At 39.8% G+C, this 22,807-nt stretch overlaps 1 protein-coding gene across 8 annotated transcripts in view; it reads left to right on the top strand.

Annotated features, from left to right (window-relative positions):
• The window catches only part of GRIK1 (glutamate ionotropic receptor kainate type subunit 1), a 438,918-nt gene that overhangs the window by 370,312 nt on the left and 45,799 nt on the right, over positions 1-22,807 (top strand). For 4 of the 8 annotated variants that reach the window (XM_065913534.1, XM_065913531.1, XM_065913538.1 and 1 more), the window contains 6 exons: positions 565-672; positions 3,403-3,447; positions 8,477-8,590; positions 12,139-12,342; positions 13,331-13,554; positions 19,402-19,520. In XM_065913534.1, the coding sequence (XP_065769606.1) occupies positions 565-672; positions 3,403-3,447; positions 8,477-8,590; positions 12,139-12,342; positions 13,331-13,554; positions 19,402-19,520 (814 nt within the window). The remainder of the gene's footprint in view (positions 1-564; positions 673-3,402; positions 3,448-8,476; positions 8,591-12,138; positions 12,343-13,330; positions 13,555-19,401; positions 19,521-22,807) is intronic. The other 4 variants (XM_065913535.1, XM_065913533.1, XM_065913537.1 and 1 more) reach the window with 2 other exon arrangements.

The raw sequence follows: 22,807 nt of genomic DNA, 5'->3' as shown, positions 1-22,807 counted from the left end.
ATTATCACATAGCATCCTTTTTTTTTTTTTTTTTTTGTCTTTATGTTATTTAGTATTCTTTTTTCTCCACTCAAAGAACTCCCTTTAGCATATCTTGTAAGGCAGGTCTAGTGGTAACCAACTTCCTCAGCTTTTGTTTGCTAAAAAGAAAAACACCTTGGTCAATGGATTATATCCTTTTCTCGAAGAACAAAAAGGGGCATTACTTCACCTGGGCAGTCCCTTGGATTTGGATTGACCTTGGAAGACCAAATATTGTGGCTTCCCAGACTTTGTTTAGTCCATGGGCAGACCTTTTTACAGTCAATCTTTCTATACTCCCCCATCTAGAGTGCGACTATTACAGATTTGACTGATGTGAAGATGTTAGAACTGACGAAATAAATGAGTGCTAATAAAATAGTGAAGTGTTCTGCTATCAAGTTACTGAACTAACACAATGGTTTATAACACCATGATGAAGCTGAATAATTGGATACTGTGATGAATCTGAGGTATTACAACTTTGATGGTGTTAAGGATTATAAGTGTTAAACAGTAACGCCATGTTCCTTTTGTCCGTAGGCTCAGTGGGATGGCTTGACTGGGCGTATCACTTTCAATAAAACCGATGGCTTGAGGAAGGATTTTGATCTGGACATTATTAGTCTCAAAGAGGAAGGAACTGAAAAGGTAACCTCCTTGATGATAAATTTGAAAATTACAAAGGAACACCTCTCATGCATTTTACTTGCACAATAAGTAGGGGAATGATGAAGCTATTTTCCCAGACTATTCATTTATGTCCAGTTTTCTAGCTCCCTCTCTCTGATCTGCAAATTGATGTTGATGTACTAGATTCTTAAATCGTGTGTGTTATCAATAGCAATGCTAATGGCTACATAGTGCTTGGCATATTTACAAGCATGATTCTGTTATTACACACATACAGCCCTAGGGGTGGGGAGCATTAGCCCCTTATCTCACAGGTTCTAAGAAATTGAGTTCAGACTTTGAAAATCAGAAGCTGTCAATGATTTATCTTTGGAATGACACCCAAGGGTCAAAAGTGAATTTTAATTGTACTCCATTTTGAGATGGGTGACAGAGGACAGAATGAAGTAGAATGTAAAAGGTTTACTGAAGCAAACTAACTTTGCATCCTTAATTTTATGAGGAAATATGCTTTAACAATGTATTTTAATGTTGAGTTTGATTTTAGGATTATTATAGTTGTAATTCTCAACCTCTCAATGTTTTGAGTTACTATTTAGGGCAATGCAAATGTAAGCTATTTAATTGATTAATAATAATAATAGGGACTTCTCTGGTGGTCCAGTGGTTGACTCTGCACTCACAATGCAGGGACAAGGGTTCAGTCCCCGGTCAGGGAACTAAGATCCCACATGCCACACTGCATAGCCAAAAGATAAAATAATAATAATACAAATATTTTTAAAAATAATAATAATAAAAGAATTTGCCTTCTCTTTATTACACCAATTTAGTATTCACAATATATAATGTGAATTCACTATATATTGGGATAACTAACACTTATAGTGAAAACTTTAACTTTTAGAACCTTAGGGATAAAAGATCTTGAAACCCCCCAAACAATTGCCTGAACACCTAAACTCTATAATCCAGTGTTGTTTTTCTTTGTTTTTTTTTTGGTTTTTTTTTTTTCTTTTTTTCACTTTTAGTGGTCAAAAAGTTATGCTTAATGTAAAAGAACATCTTTGGGAACAATGTTTTACTTTGGGGTTGATTTTTAAAATGAGATAAGGTTTCCATTTCTATTTTGTTGCTTTTGTTAACCAAGACATATATGAAAAAAAAAAAAAAAATGGAAGTCGCTCAGTCATGCCCGACTCTTTGGGACCCCATGGACTGTAGCCCATCAGGCTCCTCCTTGCATGGGATTCTCCAGGCAAGAATACTGGAGCAGGTTGCTGCTTCCTCCTCCAGGGTATCTTCCCAACCTAGAGACTGAACCCAGGTCTCCTGCATTGTATGCAGACTCTTTACCATCTGAGCCTCCAGGGAAGCCTCCGAGGCACATTTGCCCCACTGCCAAATAGCTTATGAAAACAAAGATGAATTAGGCTGAATGTGAAAGGTAGTCTCTAGTGTTGAAGTGCTTGAGGAAAAGAATGAGTCCACAACTTTGAGAGTCCATATTAGTCACGCAGGTTTCCCCTTTCAAAAATGCCCGCTTTCTTCATCTCTTCTCTTCCTCTGTCTCTTTCTCTCTGTACGTGTCTCTGTCTCTTCTCTCTCTGTCTCTCTCTGCCCCCTCACTGTTTCTCTCTTTCTCTCTCTCTCTCTCTCTCGCATTTCTTCACTCTGATTCCCTCTTTTGCTGGTCTAGCACACTCTGAAAGAGCCCAAGGCACCCACCTAACTTCTGTAATGGAATGTGGATGTTGGGCTGCAGGGAACCAAGGGAAAGAAAATAATACTTGTTACAGACTAAAAGGCAATAACAGTTCTTTTTAAAAGAAAATGTCTGCTTCTCTGTACATGCTTTTCTCTCTCCCTCCCCACTGCACTGACAATACCAAACTGCAGGAGGAAGAAAGTCTGCTAAGGAAACATCTTTTTGGCTCAGACTTGTGATGAAATAGATGGAGCTATTGTTATGCTCTCCCAGCTATGTATACACGGCAATATTATGCACATTCTAGTGGTGTTTTTCTAACAAAGGCAAAATCGAATTAGATGAAAGTGTTTTCTCAATTTGTTTCTTATCTCTTCATTGTTTGCAATAACTTTTCTTCCTCCAGGTCACTTGGGCTCAGTTCCTGAGAAGGCTGACTGAGCCTTAAGGCAGTGAGGGAAGCCATCCTATCGCTCTCAGTTGGCAAGGGAGGAAACGCCCATCTTTTCATGTCAGCCTCTTTCGGGGTCCACGAGTAAAACTGCTTTAAAAAAAAAAGCCTATTTTCTCACTTTCACTCAAGTTTCTAATGCCCAGAAGCACCTAATCAAAGAATAATAAGCACACTTTCTTCTCACTAAGGAATAATGTGTGTGTTGGTTGATTGACCTATCTGGTCATAAATGACTTTAACAGGAATGACGGAGACTTTAAGCTCTGCAGCATAGGTGTGCATATTCAAAAGAATTTTGCCTTTTTTTTTTTTTTTTCTGGCATGCAACAGCAAAAGTGAATAGCAGGTTCCACCACCAAGGAGACGTAACTTCTGTAGGATTCAAGTACTTGAATCTGTAGGATTCAAAGACTTGGTCCCTGTGTTTACTGTACCTATTCTCAGGCTTTCTGTTGAATGAACATGCAAGATTCCAAACAATGGGTGGGGTATGTAACTGTGAGCACTCACGTGCCTTGATGCCTTTTGGCTTCCATGCTTCATTTTAATTAAGTGCTATTTTTATTTTTCCCCTCTGAAAACCAAGGCTGCTGGCGAAGTGTCTAAACACTTATATAAAGTGTGGAAGAAGGTTTGTACATGGACAAAACCTGCAGGAAATCTGGGAGTGGGTGGGATTACCAAAGGAAAAGCCTGCATCCTTCCAGTTTTGTCAGATCAGTAGCTCTCTAATTGCAGTTTAGAGGCGAAATTCCACGTGAAGGGAAAACATGGGTGATTGAATATGTATGTTGTCTCTCAACAACATTGCCTGGGAATTGAAACAGACTTGAGGTGGATTAAATAATGATGGATTAGATATTTCCCTCTAGATTATTTTTGTTTCTCCTGAGTAGGATCAGTCCCTGTTAGGACTAAAAGCAGGTAGCTGCAACAGAAGCAGACACTGGTCCATTTATAGTCTTTCTTGACACTAAATATTTTTTCCCTAAAGGGAAAAAAAATACAATAGATTTGATCCATCAGACTAGTCAGATAGGCTAAGGCTCTGAGGGGCCAGGACATCTCCTTCAATGTCACCACCACAAAATATATGAACCATTTTCAGAAATTCCCTTTTATTACACACCATCTTCATTTTATGCAGAAAAACAAAACCTTGTCAGTGCATATTGTTTCATAATTTGCTTTAGAACCACAGTTTCCAGAGGACAAAAACATGAGAGATTTTGAAAAGGAAATGAGATTGTCTTGTAAATCACAACACCTACTATCTCACAGCTTATTGTACAGTATTATGTTGTCAATGAATGTGCACAGATTTATTACAGAAGCAAAAGTCAGACATTGCAAACATTCTGATCAGAAAAATGTCCCAACAATATGCAAACATGATCTTTCATTCTCTCTCCCTCAAACCACTTGCTGAACTACCTGCTGATTGACATATGGACCTTAAATTGCTCCAGGTTGTTCAACTTGAACAGTTTAGTCAGGTTCACTTTCATCTTTTGAATTATGAGTTAAGTCACAGAAAGTGTAAACAGTTTCTCCCTGTAGTCAAAAGCCTTGTCTCCCTTTTGGAGCATACTCAGATGAGCTCCAAAATGTCTTGTTTTTAAGTTTAAATAAGCACAGGTTTAATAACTGTGTTTTAATTTTCGATGAATCGGGCTACCAAAGGCACAAGGAAGACAATCCCATCTCCTCTATGCTAATACGTACATGAACCTAACCGGTACCCAGAAAAAAGCTTATTACACTAATCCAGCTTGAGACTCCAGGCATTTTCTGCAATGTTGAATTAATTCAAGTCAAATATCCTCGGGAATGAAATCCAAGCCCTGAAATTATTCTCAAGGGAGGGGAATGTCCTTTATTTGTCACTAAACTGCAATAATCACCCCCACTTCCCAAGGATGCACTTCTTGGCTTTCCGCCTTCCTCCATCCCTTTGTGCCTCTTCCTTCTGCTGACCCATCACTGCCACGTTGCAAGCTGCATTTACTGTGGTGTGCTATTCTATGTTATGACTCCTCATCAACAATGTGCAGTGATCTGAGCGCTAGCACAAGAGACCTGTTGAGACCCAACCAACACATTGTCCTTTCCCTACAAGATTCCCCCCTACAGCAGGAGGATTCACCCCCTTTGCGTTCTGATTCCAAAAGCTCTTCTCTGCACTCTGACGTTTTTCGGTCGAGAACAGTCTGCCTGAAGTTCTTTCCAAGAGAGGGATATGGCAGTCTTTACAAAGCTCATCACTAAAATATATGTTTATAAAACTCATCATACGGGAAACAGAGTCACCTCATTCCCCTAGATACTTGATTATTTCCCTCAGCACTTTTGGATTTTGAGTTTACATGAATCACATACCAGGTTTGAGAGATGGATCTTAGGCACTTTCTGAGCATCCCTTTGTCACATTACCTTTTTTACAAAAGGCCTGCTTAATTGCCTTTAAGTCCTCATTTTCAAATGCTTCCCTCTGTAGTCCTAGATGATAAATGACTGCTCCCTCATGCCAGTTTACAAAGGGAAAGAAGACAGGACCAGACTATTCAGCTTTTGAGTGTTCCTCCCCACAAGTAATTGATCCACCTTCCACTGCTTCTCACGGTAAATTACTGCTGATCACTGTTGCTGTACAGTTTGAAAACTGAGGTTCTGCTTCCTAGAGGCAATGCTCCAAGGTCAGAGGACAGGACTAAAAGCCTAAATGCTAAATATCCAGGCACCTGGTTAACTACCCCCACCAGTACTTCCTAACTGAACAACCTCCCAGCACGGATGAATCATGGGAGCTTGCTTTTTCAGAAAGAGACATTTGTTAACATGTTATTTTACTTCAGTTAAACAAAAGGTAAAGCCAACGGACGACTTTGGTTTAAAAGATGCACATACCCCTGTATGCAAACATACACACTCTACTTGCTTTGCTGATTCAAATGTTTGAAAATGCAAGGCTGAGATCATTCAAACCTCATATGTAAACTGTCCACCTCCCATGAATCGCTTGATCTTTACTGTTTCTTGATATTCTTTTAGTCTAGATTTGAGGACACTTCCATTACACCAATAGTTGGAAAAATTCTTCTTTTTCTTATTTTATGGAGGAAAGTCTACACTGATTGGTACTTTGGGACTCATTAGGTTACAAATGCAGCAGCAATGATATCATACCTTCCACACTTTTTAGTGAGGCTGGTAAAAGACGCAAATCCAGATGTTAAGCTGTGGGATATATTTGTCTACAATTTCAAGTTTGTATTTTAAAAGAGAGTGATGTTGCATGGCCAACTAGCCCTACCATTTCAAATATTAGTGTAAGTCTTTTAAACATTTGACTTTAATAGAAATAAGAGTTACTGAGCACATACTTCACTACTTAACAAACTGGCTAAAATGCAGTTATTTTCTCCAGTTTTCAATATTTAATTAAAAATTAGGTTCCCCTCTCCCCAGTGCCTAAGTCAAGGTTTAATTAAAAACACAGCAAGGGCCCAATTGAAACACCGTCTTCGTAGAGTTAGAATTCAACTGTTTACAATCTAAAACATAGTTTTGACTAAAAATTCGTAGACTCCCTACTGTAGTTAGTCTGAGATACATTTCCTGGAAGCAAGGGTCCCTGCCCCCAAAAGTGAGAAGACGGGTGGAGTTTAGAAGAGAGGGAAGAAAAAAAATTTTTTCCCTTTTTCTTGAGTTCAAAGCCAAAGAAAAGTAAAGGTTCTTCCACCAGCAGGCATGTGTTTCATGCATTCTAAATGACGGGTATTACACTTGATCCTGGAAAGACTGAATGGTTATTAAAGGTGTTATCCTACAGCTTAATCCTACCTCTAGTGCTCTCTCTATAGACAGGATCGAAATACTTTCAAATCCAAAAACTACCCCCAAACCCCATTTACCTAGACCTGTCTCCTTTTTCACTATCCAACTAGCCCTTATTAAGCATAGAAAGAAGATAGTGAAATTGAAATAGTTCACACCGATGAACAAATCTGTAGTAGTCCTTGAAACTACCTCAAAGAATTTATATTTCTAAAAAGAAAATTTGTTGGGTTAAATGAGTTTTCAGCTGCTGCATTTGGGCAGTAAATCAAACTAAACAAATAGAAAAGGAAAGAAGCTTAACATTTCTACAGGTGAAATTTTATTTAGTCATCAGAAGAGTTCCATTGTCTCCATTTTACTGGTAAAGAAATTAACGTCCCCAGGGTCACACTGCTGGTAAATTGCAAAATTAGAATCTGGACAAGAGTCTGTCTGAAAAGTTCATACTCTGTCTAGCCAGCCAAGTATCCTCCCAGTGGAAGAGTATATTTAGAGATCAAGCTTGGGTCTACCCTGTCCATCGCAGACTGCATCCAAGTATTGGTGTTCCTAAACTGTCCCTGTTTTTCGTAGCTCCTTTATCTGCTTATAAATTTCAAGGAAAAAGGATTTCACTAATGATTCTAAGTTCTTTCATAACAGGGCAAGCTTAAAGAAATTACTGGAGCAATCATTTTGATGTCCTTTATTGTTAACATTCATGCAGCTCTTAACATATACTAGTACTTTCACATGCATCTACTCATTTGATGTTCTCAACATCCCTATAAATTATTTTCTAGGTAGAGAACCAGAGCTCAGAAAGGTTAGCATCTTGTCCAAGGTCACCCAGCAACCAGGTTTGCATTCCGCCTCACTAGCCTGTCAGTAAATGCTTCCAGAAGACTTCAGACAAAGAACCAGTTCCCTAAGGCTCTGCTCCTAGATTGTCCCTAGAGGCAGAACAAATCAATCTACTTCTACAGACTCTAATAACCCAAGCCACTGGAGGAAATTGGGGTTACTATTTCTTAGAAGAACAATAGGCTTCACTGACTGCCAATCACACTGGTTGGTTCTGTGACAGAAAGATCAATAAGCAACAGAAGTAATACCTTCACTAAAGGCATTCATGGTCAAGTGAACAAACAAGACAGATAAACCAATGATAAGAATAGAAGAAGGTCTGTAACAGAGGTGCAATGGAGGTAGGAAGAGGTTCTACCAGGGTCTACAAGAGACACCCTCACCCAGCACTAGTTCCTCAATGATGGGCCTAGAACATGGTCTCCTGCCCATCCACACTTTTCGTTCCATTTTTCTTTCCCTTTTAGATGCCCAGCTTCTTGACTGTCCACCCTGCCTCCTCCGTCCCATTTCTCATAAATTTTAAAGGCATTGATGGTAATACTTTGGCAACATAGGATCTGTCTCAGTCTAATGTGAGCTCCACCAGAGCAGAAGTCTTTGTCTCTCTTGCTCATTGCTGTGTCCTCCAATGCCTAGAAGAATCCCTGGTTTATAAGCTGGTGTTCAACGAATACGTATTGGAAGAAAATTTGATGCTCATTTACTAGTTATTAATTTAGAAAAGAACATTGAACTTAATAAATTACAAAGATCTCCGCCTACCTCCACCCCACACAGCACAAACTTTCTGTTCCATGTACGCAGTCGTCCTTCCGTTGTTTCGCTCTCCCACATGTAGCAGCTTCCCCTGCAATGCCCTGCTGTCCTCTTCCCAGACTTTTGTGCCCATTCCAGTTGTAGAAGGGGCCTCTCTTTAGCATAAGCGCCGTCCCTGACAGTCAGCAGCCTCTGATGTGATGTGTTCTGTGTAGATTGGGATTTGGAACTCCAACAGTGGGCTTAACATGACGGATGGCAACAAAGACAGGTCCAATAATATCACCGACTCTCTTGCCAACCGAACGCTCATCGTCACCACCATTCTGGTAAGTTGAGTCTCTGGAATCCAGGGCATCTGATGGAAACTCCTACTCTAGACCTTGAAGGATTCCTCAGCTATCTTTTTCGTGCCAACACCTCTGTCTGTAGATGTCTATTTTTAATTGGGGCACTAAAAGCATATATTTACGTATATCTGTCGTGGACTGAATTACCCACTTCCAACCTTGTTCTGAAGCTCTCCAGGCTCCAGTCCATGCTTAGCTGTGTTCCGCTCCACTCCGTAGGCCTCCCCAGCTTGTTCCCCTTGCTCTCTGGCTGTGGGGGGTTTCAACCTGGGGGAGATTCTGGTAAGAGACCAGGGAGATGGATGGAGGAAGAGATGCAAGGCAATGTCTTCCCCTGCTTCTCAATGGTATTGTCAGAACCTCTGTCCTTCACAGCCTCAGCTTCTCTCCTGTCACTGATCCTGCACTCTGCCTGCACTGTGCTCTTGGACCACTCCCTCCTCCCTTCCTGCCTTAGCACTAGCCTCTTAATTATGTTGGTCACGGGTCTTCCCAGTTGGCACTAGTGGTAAAAAAAAAAATCACCTGCCAATGCAGGAGACATAAGAGGTTTGAGTTCAAGCCCTGAGTCAAGAAGATCCCCTAGAGGAGGGCATGTCAACCCACTCCAGTATTCTTACCTGGGGAAGCCCATGGACAGAGGAGGCTGGCGGGCTACAGTCCATGGGGTCACAAAGAGTCAGACGCGACTGAAGCAATTTAGCACAGAGGGTCGACATCCCCCTATTACTTTTACCACCATCCCTGCTGTTTGTTTTTGAGGCAGGAGACAGTTGGGCTCCAGGGTAGACATTTATAACCAGCTTCCTGTTTACAGGGCTTCCCAGGTGGCATTCGTGGTAAAGAACCTGCCTTCCAGTGCAGGAGATGGGAGAGACTTGGGTTTGATTCGTGGGTCAGGAAGATCCCCTGGAGGAGGGCATGTCAACCCATTCTAGTATTCTTGCTAGGAGAATCCCATGGACAGAAGAGCCTGGTGGGCCACAGTCCACAGGTTCACACAGAGTCGGACACGACTGAAGCGAGTTAGCACCCATATGTGCACCCCTGCTTACATTTCATGGGGCAGAAAAATGGGCTTCAGGCCTGACCCTTAAAACTGGCCTCCTGCTTGCATTGCCTGAGACAGGAGATCAGTGGGCTCCAGGTTAGGAATTTACATTCAGCCTCCTGTTTGCTCTCTGAAATGGAAGGAACAACAGAAGCAGGGATAAAAACCCCAGCTCTGTCTCTTGTGGACATATTAAGAGGGCAATCATGCAGCAACAGAGAGGGACTAAACCTTGCCTGAGTACAGGATCAAGAGATCACAAAGCCCCTCTCCTTGGGGCAAGGGAGACAGTACACCTGTGCATAGAGGCTCCTTGGGAATCAAAATTCAGGGGATGCCAGGCCACAATAAGCCTTGCTTCTTTCCTCCCAGACGCCTTTGCATGGAAATCCATCTTTTCCAGGTGCACCTAGGGGAAGGTCCTGAGACAAATTAGCTGGGGCGTGTGGGGGGGTGGCGGGTGGAGAACACAACTGGCCAGTGGGAAGACAAAGACTCGGAAAAACTATCCCTTTATAAAGGATATAAACTTCCCAAAGGCACACCTCTCTTGCAGAACTCACCCGTGTGTCTTTCCGCTTGCACTCTGCTTTTCCAATAAACATTTGACTTTCTCTTTGCCTTCCACCTCCTCATCAGAATTCTTTCTTGTCAAGGTAAGCGAGGACTGGGAATTTAGGCCCTAGTTGCTGGACTCTGTGGTCTAGCAATTAGGACTCCTGGTCAGGGAGCTGAGGTCTCTCTTCCAGCTGCTGGTTGCTGCTGTGTGCGTCCAAAATCACCTTGGCCTGCTCATTCCTCTGTACTGCTCCTTTATTAGCTGTACTCCTTTCTTGAAAGAAAAGTGAAAGTGAAGTCGCTCAGTCATGTCTGACTCTTTGCAACCCCATGGACTGTAGCCTACCAGGCTTGTCCATCCATGGGATTTTCCGGGCAAGAGTACTGGAATGGGTTGCCATTTCCTTCTTCAGAGGATCTCCCCAATCCCAGGGATCGAGCCTGGGTCTCCTGCATTGTAGGGAGATGCTTTACCGTCTGAACCACCAGGGAAGTCCTTTCTTAACTGCTCTTTAAAAGCCCAGGTAAAGGCAGCTCCTGCTCCCTGTTGCAATCCTATCATGCCCCATCCAGCCACTGTTCACTCACAAACTGTTGGTCCTCCCTCTTTGCTCCTCCCTAATCCAAGAATTGTGCTTCCCATGTGGCACGACTGGTAAGGAACCCGCCTGCCAATGCAAGAAATAAGAGTTGTGGGTTCAATCCCTGGGTCAGAAAGATCCCCTGGAGGAGGACATAGCAACCCACCCCAGTATTCTTGTCTGGAGCACCCCATGGACAGAGGAGCCTGGTGGGGGACAGTCCATCGGGTCGCAAAGAGTCATACATGACTAAAGTGACTGAGCAACTTAGCACACACGCAATCCAAGAAATATATAGGAGTGGCCGCCTCTAAAATCATCACTTGTGGACATTCCTGTTTTGATTCACTCCATTATGTGAAATTTATTTCTGAAACAGTTTCTGAGAATAATTCATCCAAAACAAAAATTTTTTTTCTGGTGACTACTTTCTCTGCAACTTTCTCATGGAAATATAGAGTTTTCTACTTCTATCAGTTTGTTTGAGAATAAGCCTAAACATACAAGATGGATCAGTAACAGTAACTATTTTGATTTTATAAAATAAAGTAAAATTTTACTTAGTCAAATGAGAATTAATAAGACTAGAGATACGTAGTTGTAAGGAAATGTCCGTTATTCGTAGGATAGGGGATTTATCATATAAGCAAAGAACTTACAAGACGGGATCTCTGAGATGAGTTCAAATAAGAAAATGTAACTGATGATGAAAGGAGACATTAAAACGGTCTTTGAATAAGATATCCTGAAGGAAGCCAGGAAAAATATGTAAGTATTAAGGGAAGAGTGAAATTGAAATGCAATTTAGCTGAAAAATGAGAAAATTAAAATATTTAGAGTACTTAGGAGAGAGGAAATTTGAAAATTAAGAGAATGTATTTGCTGATTTAGATTTCCTTTAGTAAGTAGGTGAAGCTCGTAGATATAAGCCAGGAGGGTAGGCGGGTCTAGTCCTAGAAGCTTAGGTGTAGGCATGGCTAGAAACGAGACAGCCAGACATCAGCTCCTCCACTGCCTTCTCAGCTAGACCTAAGGTTTAAACGTGATCCTGTCTCTATCACACCATTTACTCACAGCTCTGCCCTCAGCAGTGGAGGGGAAAAAACTCTCAAAGAGAGAAGAGGGAGAGAAAGCAACGTAGGAAGTGTTCTATATTTACAGAAGATGCACAAAAGATGAGCTTAGTAAAGGCAGAAAAGGAAGTGACTTTCTTTAGTATTCTCAAATCTTAAAACTGTTTTGAAATATTTTATATCTTCTGGCTGTTGTTGGAGCTCATGTAAGTAAATTCTGCCTTTCATTACAGCAAGGTTTCACGTGTGATTTGTTTCATATAGGAAGAACCCTATGTGATGTACAGGAAATCTGATAAGCCCCTGTATGGAAATGACAGATTTGAAGGATATTGCCTGGATCTGTTGAAGGAATTGTCAAACATCCTGGGTTTCATTTACGATGTTAAACTCGTCGCTGACGGCAAATATGGAGCTCAGAATGACAAGGGAGAGTGGAACGGAATGGTCAAGGAGCTTATAGATCATGTAAGCAGAAATGCATCTCCTGCACTGTGGTCTTAAATGTCTAAAAAATGTGTGATGAGAAGTAAATGAAGAGAGAAAGATGTCTGAGTCAGAGGCAGAAGGCATATATATATATATATATATTTTTTTTTTTTTTTTTTGAATCATAAAAATGACCTAAAAAGTGGGAGAAAACCACCTATAAATGTAGTTTCCTTACTTAGGAGGGCAACAGGGATGAAGATTGAGGAAAAAATTTATGGGCTCATCCTTCATATTGAAGAATAAACTTGAGTGATTCTTAGATTAGATAAGGAGTTCTGAAGTTTGCAGCTTGAAGCAAAATCTCATCAACTAATTTTATGACCAAGTTGCTCATTTCTTACTTTTCTCACATGTCCTTTTTTAAAGACCTTTTTCTGCAATTTTCCCCCCTCCATTTAGTTTCAGAATGTGTGTGTATGGAACACATATATATTTGAGTTTAACACATATATATTTGGGTTTGAGCAAAGACTGAGAGATGGTAAAAGACAGGGAAGCCTGGCGAGCTGCAGTCCATGGGGTCGCAAAGAGTTGGACATGACTTAACAACTGAAGAACAACACATATATATTGGAGAAGGAAATTACAATCTGCTCCAGTATTCCTGCCTGGGGAATCCCGCGGACAGAGGAGCTTGATGGGCTACAGTCCATGGGGTTGAAAAGAATCGGACATGACTTAGTAACTAAATATCCCCTGCCTTACATATATACGTGTGTGTATGTGTGTGTGTGTGTGTGTGTGTGTATGTTTCACACCTTCTGCTTTCTCTTTGCTAACAAATACTATTCCATAAACATAAGTGTGTAGTCAACTGTTTTTATGCCAGAGTCAATCATCATAGAAGCTTCTTGTGTGAGAAGTTTTTGGAGTTGAGAATGGGAATCAGGAGACCCAGGAAAAGTCTAGACATTCTCTCGGAAGCTAGACAGCTAAAGGAACCATTTCAAACTTGCTTTTGCAGAAGGCTGACCTGGCGGTGGCTCCTCTTACCATCACCTACGTGCGGGAAAAAGTCATCGACTTCTCCAAACCCTTCATGACCCTGGGCATCAGCATTCTCTACCGGAAGCCCAATGGCACTAATCCAGGGGTCTTCTCCTTCCTCAATCCCCTGTCCCCTGACATTTGGATGTATGTCCTCTTAGCCTGCTTAGGAGTCAGCTGTGTACTTTTTGTGATCGCAAGGTAAGTTAGAGAATCACTGAACTTTCAACAGATCTAGGTCAGTCTCAGGCTGACCTGTGTGCTCTGGAGGTAGACAGAGACCATGAACGTCAAAGCATTCATTTAGTTTTGCCTGGTGTTCTGTTTTGTCACGTTCCCCCTCATAAAAGCCACTCTGTAAATGAATATCTTCTAATTATTTATAAAGGTACTTTTAAAAAATAGTAAGATCACTAAGTTTTATACTAATTTAATTTTATCAGTATTTAAAGCAGCATACAATGGTTATTTACCCATTTTCCATGAATTATATTGCCACAAAAGCCATAGCTCAGCTAATAAATCTAAAGCAATTCAACAGGGAGAGGAAAATGTTGTACGGATACTTGACCCCTGGAATATTTGCAAATAATAAGCAAAATAGAAAAAAAAAAGTCAGCTAGGAACTGTTGTAGCAATTAAGAAACACTGGATTTAAAAAGATCATGGAATCTTTCAGAATAAAGACAAACACTTTGAAAATTGTATAAAATTCATTTTTAAAAAATCAGTTAACAAGAGATTCTAGAAATAGCTATGAATACAATCTGGAGGTATGAAATCTTTGTGCTACCCTGGTGATTCTGTTTAGATTTTATTTTCTGAAACAACTCTCCATTTAACCATTCTGCTCCACACGATTTTTCAAAGGATTCTTATACCATTCAGTAGATCATATTTTCTAAATACCTTTGATACTGAATTTGAAACACAGCTGTTTTATCTTTCTGTTGGCTTAAACAGTTGATATCCCTGGACAAACCATGTTAAAAAAATAATTGCATTTTTATGTGCTCTACTCATTTTCAATCTTTTTCATCTTTCAACAAAACTCAGTGAACTTTTTCCTAATCAATTTTTGTTTTCCCTCTAGGAATTTCTAAGAGAAATATTTTTCATCCTAGTCCTTTGTCATTGTTCACTGAATGATTTTGATTAATGCCAGGTAACTCTTTCTCTGGCATAATTATGAAGAAAACTTAGAAAAATAACCTAGTTTAGAAAGGTCTTACAGATCCTTTGCAGACACAGTCAAAGCAAATTAATGTGTACTTTCACATATGAGTGAGACACATTCAATAAGAAATGACTGTTTGGAAGTTTTCTATACCTCATAAACTATACCATTACCAAACCCTAGATTGTTTTCCAAGTTTTGTCCAGATACTAATTTTAAATAATTACCAAAGCGTTCTTTCCATGTGTCCTACCTCAGAAAATAACATAGTGGCAGTATGTAGAGTGATATTATCCTTTGATAATACTCAATCAGTGGTTCTCAACTAGGAGAGATTTTATCCCCCAAGGAACATTTGACAATGTCAGGAAATAGCTTTTGATTGTTACAGCTGAGGGTGGAGGATGCTACTGGTATCTGGTAGATAGAGTCCAGGGATGTAGCTAGAAATCCTGCAGTGTGCAGAACAGTCCTGCCTCCTATGACAAAAAGATATCCCCAAAATGTCAATAGCATCAAGTTGAAAAAACTGTGCTCTAAATAATTAAAGATGATATTGCTTGGAATGTCTAATTTTCAAAGATGAATCACTCACCTTTGGAGGTGCATGTCTCATTACTTGTTCCTAAGTGAAATAAATACTCCCTTCAAATGGTCATTTAATATATGATTGCCTCAAGGTGATGTGCCATCTGATGATAGTTAAGAAATCTTGTGGTGGCTTGTTGTTCCATTCCTCTATTTGGGGCCCACACCTGCTGGGTGATTTTAGGACTAGTGGGACAATCCAAGCAGCAGAGGGTACCAGAGAAGTGAGTTTCCATATTCCCCAGTTCATTGCTTTATCTAGGCAGTGATGCTGATGAGTAAAATAGTCAAGACAATGTTCATGAGCAAGTAATTACATTATTTATCACACTGACTTGGCCCAAATTGGCAAAAGAGAAAACCATGTCAACAGCATCTAGCAGTTCTCACAAACACACGATTTGAAAGTACTTGTTTACATTTGACCCCAACCGTGTCTTCAAGTTGCCTTATTTTTACCACCAAACGACTGTAGCGTTCAGTAGCTTTCCCGTCCTTATGTTATCTGTTCCTCTGTAAGCTCCTGGTGATCCAGAGCCCTACATTTTCTAACTTGATTCTCTTTCAATGAAGGAAACAGCCTCCAGGACTTCCCTGACGGTCCAGTAGTTAAGATTCCACGCTTCCAATGCAGGGACGCAGGTTCAGTCCCTGGCCAGGAAACTAAGGTCCCATATGCTGCATATGCTGTGTAGTGTGGCCAAAAAATTTAAAAAAGCAGCCTTGTTTCTCCCCCAATCAACACTATTTACTCAGGATCCCTACTCACCAACAGTACATTTTGTAGACCAGTTTTTCTTTACTTAGCTTATTACCCTTATCACTCCCTTCTCGCTTGTCTTTCTCCTCACTCGGGGTCTTGGGGAAGTGGAGTGTCAGACATCAAACGCAATCTTTCACGCAGCATGGTGGTAAAATGTAAAAAATTTAAAAAATAACTCCCTGCTTTGCACAGGTGCATTGTCATGGGGATTGCATTCGCAACTATATTCATCTTCTCTATATCTCTGAATCCATCTCTGCTTCCAGTTCATAAAGCCACTAAATATATCTTGGATGTGATTCCCCAAGACAAATCCTGGTTAAATAAGTGTGCCGATTCTCTTTGACTTCCCATCATCATACCCTGAGACCATGAACTTGGTCACTCTGCATCAGTAAGCTAAGATGGAAAATGACTTTCTGTTACCACCTTAGTGGTTTGCATTCAAAGTTAGTGAAATAGAAATGAAAAACAGTTAATCTCCTAATCATTGTTAGCTCTAGAGAGGCTTTTGAATTTGTGTTTTGAAGTATACCCTTTCTTGTCCTTTTAGAGGGGAAAAATAAAGCTCATCACTGCTTTTGGGCTTATGTCCTCATTTGACAGAGGCTTACGAATCATTTGCTGAACTGAATTGATTTATAAAGTTAGACAAACTAAGGAAAATCATATAAAATTTTTTAGTTACTATGACTTGTTACAAACGTGCGTGTCAGTGTTTTTGCTTTGTGGTTGACATTTTATAAATTACTTTTTGTAAAGTATTTAATCCCAAGGAATTATGTCCATCATGAACATACAATTTAGATAGACTGAATATCCAGAAATAATGTCTGCTTACATCTTACAATTTATGTTTATCTTCTTAAAATGGACATTTTTTTAATTTGGCTTCTGGCAAAGAAATAATCAAGAAAACCTTTGACTGTAACTCTACGGTTATACTATAAACCCAGCCAGTTACATTACAAGATTGAGAGCTTTCCCCATTAAAAGATCTCCCTCTTGTTGATGTAGCCTGATATCCATTCTCACTCATAAAAAGAATCCCTTAATTAGAAGTCTTCAGTATGAGCATCATTTTATATCTTCCATTCACGTAAAAGCCTGGCATATATATGAATATAAAAACAAAATGAGCCTCTGTATTTCAGTACAACTCTTCGAGATGCAAGTTTTGACATAAATTCTAAGCACATTTGTCCTTTTCTCTGTCATTTGACTAAACCTGAAATCAGGTGAGCAGAGCAGCTTCAGAATATCATTGGTACAGGCCATGAATTAATCTTCCTACCAGGCTTCCTGGTGATGACATTGTTGTCACACTGGCTATCTTTAAGCAGACGTTAGGAATTTCAAGCTGAAATATCTACATCCAGGCAACAGGTACATCTATTGCATTATGAAAAATCAGTGTGCTACGGTACAGCATCAAATCACTGTTTAATATTCCTCAGTCCACACTCTCTCCAAGTCATTCAGAATCCCAGAGAGAAAGAATCTAAAATATCTCCACAGAGCAGGCAGAATCACATTGCTGTTTGGACAGTTTTCTTTTTTCCCAGAGAAAACTAGATGAATTGTTCACTTAGAGCTGCAAAGTCTGAAATACCGAAACAGGACCGAGTGAGATGCAGCTTTCCAAACAAAGAAGTGGTGAGTTCATTCATCAGAGCACAGACACGGGAGAAATGCCGGAATATCATGGGGCTGGTGGTGGCCAGGTTTTAGAAAAACCTCTGCTTTGGAAGGCACAGCCCTCCTAATGTATTGCAATTAATTTTCTTAAATTATTGTACAAGTGCCAATGATACTGCTTAAGTAGTGGCATTTTTACTCTGCATACTGCTTCAATTAGTAGGTTCGTTAATATTGGTATCGGGTTCTTAGGCTCAGCAAACTTCTATGGTTATAAGAGAGTATAAATTAAAAACTTAATTATATTGTTGAGATAGTAATTAAAATGTATTGGCATGGCATTGTCAATTAAAGCTTTATTCATAAGCTTCACAGGAACCTGCACTGTTTGCCCTGCAGCTGTGGAGAAGGCACAGTAATGAGTTGGATGCCATTATTATGGGATAAAGTACAAAGCTGTTATCCTAGCCTCCTTAAGACTTGATGAGGAGACCCTGTATAGTTTTCAGAAGGGGTCTGCAGGCTTAGAGCATGGTGTTTCATTTAGAACTGTCTGCCCACTTCCTTGTGCCTGATTCAAAGTGTGCCCCGCTTCTCGCTATAAATAATGTATTCACCTTAACACCAAGTCTCCACCACGTGTCCGCTGCCTGCTATTGTTTACTGCTGAAACCTTATGGCCGGAGAGCGTTCCATATGTTCTCATTGACTTTATGGGGTTTGAACACTACTCTTACACTCCTGCTTGCATTAAAAGGACCCAATGGCAAATGGCTTTCGGTACTAAGGACTACTGCATTTTAAATCATTTCCAGATCGCTTCACAGAGCACTTGCTAATGTCGTTTTTGGAAAAATAAGTGCCCCTTGGAAAGATAGTCTTAAAAAGGAAACACAGAGCAGGGAGCTTCTTGGACTTGTAGAGGTCAGGCAGATGTTTAGAAAACAGAAGAACCAAAAACCATTTCAGTCCCTCAAATTTTTATTTTAACACAACTTAGAGATATCTGGATTCTTTCTTCTTTAAAAATAAGGAAACTGAAGCCACAGAGTTTAAATTACTTGTTCAAGGTTGACTTCCTCACCAACTAGGGCTGGTGATCAAATGACCACTGTTCACAGTTGTAGAAACAATTCGAAATGAATCTTAGAGGAAAGTCTGAACCTAAAACTGTCCTTCCAGACATGCTCTGGCCTTAACATTAATGAAGTCTGATGCCTGGGCCAGGGTACTTCTAAATTTGAACTTTATCTCTTCAGTTAAAGATTGGGATTTTTATCTCCACATACTATCATAAAAGCATCGAATACACCCCAATCCAGACCTTCTTTTTGTTCACTAATCGTTTGAAACTTGCAACTCCTTTGATGCATTATGAAATGACTAGACTACATAGACTCCTTTGATCTATCAGTCAATAACCCTTGAAGTCCAGTCAGCCCTGTATTTCGTGTCTTCCTCAGCATCTAGCGACACAGGATCTTGGTATTACAGTTGGTATGCAACTGTGTGTATCATTGTCATCGCTGCTCTGTGGGGTAAATACTTAGGATGAGTGGACCTCCCTTTGCAGTCCATCTAGGTGTTCAATAAAATGGAAATGAGTGAAAACTCAGAAAAATTCAGTAGACATAGATCTGAGGAATATGGTTCCAGCCAACCAACGGGCTTTGCCTAGAGATCAGAAGACTGGTAAATATATAATGTCTAGAGTCTCCTTTGCACTTTGCCCACCAAAGCTGTAAGTTTATGAACCTGGCCTATTGTTTGGTTTGACGCGTCCCTCATTAGCTGCTGGGTGTGGTGCCTTGTTCAGTGGATTTCTGCTGGTGCCGCAAGTATCTACCTCATGTTTACAGACTGTTTCTGTTAACTACCGCAGGTTTACACCCTACGAGTGGTATAACCCCCACCCATGCAACCCTGACTCAGACGTGGTGGAAAACAATTTTACTTTACTAAATAGTTTCTGGTTTGGAGTTGGAGCTCTCATGCAACAAGGTACAAGGTTGCCCATCTTTGTCACATGCATCCCACAGTCTGCTGACAGGCTTTTATGCTGGTAAACTCCACCAAGAAGATAGGGAGTAGGCTAAAAACCAACTCAGAAGTTAAAAAGATTGAACCCAGCTTCCTAGACAGTCCTAAAAATAAAAAAGACAAAAATATGACAGGAACAGAATTCCTTTGCTACAGAGCTAAAATAAACTTCTATCAAGCAACAAATACAAATTTTCCTAGAGGGAAGGAAAAGATAAATTACCTTAGAAATTGTTTACAAACTGGCATAGATGGAGATATCTATCTTTTCCTTTTTAGTCATAACCTCACAAGTTACAATTTGAAAAGGGATAAAATTTGAATCCTTTGAAAATTAGGTTGACTTACAGCCTTCCAATAGATGACAGTCCCTAAAACTGTCACCTAATTACCACTCTAACAAACCCTACTGGGATTTATCTTAGTTTCCCAGTAACTTTTTACAATCTCCCTCAGTTAGTAACCATAGCAACAGTAAACTGGAGATGTTGGAGGAAATGAAATTCAAACCACAGAAATGTAATACATTTTGTACATTTTCTATGATTTGGAGGATTTTGATTTTGTGGGGAAGGGAGGAGTGAGTTGTTTTAACCTTTGGAAAAAATCCAACACTTCTGTGGATTTTCCTCAGCTTTGATTCCAAGCGTATGGTCTAGAAAATACTTCTCAAGATTAAATGCATTAATTTAAGAAAATCATCAGTCACAGATGCTGTTGTGTTTGGTATATCTCCTTATTTGACAACAAGCTGCAAAATAAATTGGCAAAGGAAATTTCAACTAGGATATATATTAAAGATGTTTGTTACTTAGGGGTAAACCCTAAGGCTTCTCAGGAGGGACTTGTTATCATGCTACTCAAAGTGTTTACATTGTGTTTAAAAATTCCAAGGAGAGAGAACAAGGGTTTCTAGGGTGGAAACACCAAATAATTGAGCAAAGTGAGTAAATCATCTCAACACGCAGTTAAGTATGGTTTATTCAGGCAGTGCAAGGTAGGTGTAGACCCAGCACCTGATTTACTGGAAATCACTTGCATGAGTTTAAAGCACAAAACAGAACTATAAATCCCACAGGAAAACTCATTGGATGACATATACTGCTTTACCAGTGCATTTAGTTTTTAGGGCATTTATCTTGTGGGCAATCACTTTCAAAGAGTGAAAGAGACTTCCTTCCTCACCAGTAGCTTGCCTTCCTATGCCATTAGAATAGAAAAATATAGGCTTGGGTTTCCTAGAGTATGCAGCACGCCTGTGCAGGTATACGTGACCGTGACTGCCTTTTGTCATATGAGTGTTACTGTTGTTGTTTAGTCGCTATATCATGCCCAACTCTGCGACCCCTAGAACTGTAGCCTGCCAGCTCCTCTGTCCATGGGATTTCCCAGGCAAGAATACTGGAGGGAGTTTCCATATCCTTTTCTATGGATCTTCCCGATCCAGGGATCGAACCCATGTCTCCTGAATTGGAAGGCAGATTCTTTACTGCTGAGCCACAAGGGAAGCCCATCATATGAGTGTACCCTCTCCCTAAATTTCTCTTTGATATGCTACCTGTTTGGAGTTTCCCATCATCCACAGCAAACCGTGGGATGCAGTGTCTGCTAGTTACCACGACCTTGGGTACATGACAGTCAGCCCCAACCAGACTCTGCTTGTTTTTCAAGAAGTTTAAAGTATCTCTCAGGTGAAAAAAATATTATGATGTACAAATTTGCAGACTGGTGACTATTCTGGTGCATTTGTCCTTAGCATGTGGCATTGGACTGGGTAGCTAACTTCTATACTGACTGTTGTGCTCTCGCTAGCAGAAGTTTGTCACTGTACTCAATTGGAAACCATTTTGTTTAACTTGTTTTTTAATGTGATGATCAGGCTTTCTCTTTTCTACAGAGCGTGAGCAAAGTCTGGATCAGGATTGGCTGTCATGTCTGCCGTAAAAGGCACTAAAGAGACTTCAGCAAGTATTGTCTCTCATCCCAAATATTTTCTGATGATGTTTTATTCTACTTTTATTACTGTCATGATTTCATCCTCTAGAGTTCTGAACTTTAACAAATCATCTCTACTTGAGTGAAGTCATTTCTAGGTATATCAGTTAACACTGAGAGTTATGAAAGTCAGAAAACTGTGTGAATTTTTTTCAAAAGATAAAGTGTTGAGAAATTCATACCATCTACCAAGGGTTTAAAATGTAGTAGGAATAGGTTCCTATCAATTATTTTTAATTTCCAAGACAACTTCATTCAAATGTATAAATACATTTTATTTTGAAATGTGATAGAAATGAATTTATTATTGCATGTAGACAGTTGGTTATCCATCTGTCTGCCCAGTTTTCCTGCCATATAATACACAATTATACAAATAATAAATTAAAACCTGATCTTTTCACAAATGCAACCAAATAAAATAAGGATAAATTCACAGCAGAAAATCTATACCTATAAGCTAAGAAAATATGTCTACTAACTGTATTACCTATTTCCTATGGGTATTTTATGAAATAAATGGTGTTTTAATGATAGCCAACTAAAGATCTAAAATAATGTCACACTGCCACGAGGCTGCTAGATCAATTCAGCACAAAGATATGAAACAAACTTGGGCATTAAACATACACACCCACAGGCATATAAATCCCATTAAACTGCAAGATTACAACAGCAACGCACTATCTTACTAAATCCTTAGAAGCAATTTGATAAAAACTTATAAATCTGTGTAACATTACACACTCAAATTCAAACAAGCAAAAAAAAAAAAAAAAGAAAGAAAGAAAAACCACGGTGAAGCCGTTAACCTCATTAAAAGAAAATAAAGTACAAAGAGTAGCTTTAGAAGAATATAACTAATTCAAAGCTAAGAAACTCTGCCAACATTTATCTACATATCATGAGCCTGGAGCTGACTCTGATTTCATGAGCAATATTTGCATTTGTTTACAGATTAACCTTGAGCATAAATTCATGTATTTGTAGATTGGTAAACTCCAATTTCCCTATCTTAAGTCATTAACGACAAAACTTCAAGACAATCAGAACAGTGAAAGACTACTTTAAGCCAGATAATTCACCTGCTGAACTTCACACTTTAGATTTAACTTAGGGTGTATCCCATGGACGGAGGAGCCTGGTAGGCTGCAGTTCATGGGGTCGCGAAGAGTTGGACATGGCTGAGCGACTTCACTTTCACTTTTCACTTTCATGCATTGGAGAAGGAAATGGCAACCCACTCCAGTGTT

This window comes from Muntiacus reevesi, chromosome 21 (genome assembly GCF_963930625.1).
Source record: "Muntiacus reevesi chromosome 21, mMunRee1.1, whole genome shotgun sequence".
Taxonomy (NCBI): Eukaryota; Metazoa; Chordata; class Mammalia; order Artiodactyla; family Cervidae; genus Muntiacus; species Muntiacus reevesi.
This window is presented reverse-complemented; position numbering and strand designations above follow the sequence as displayed.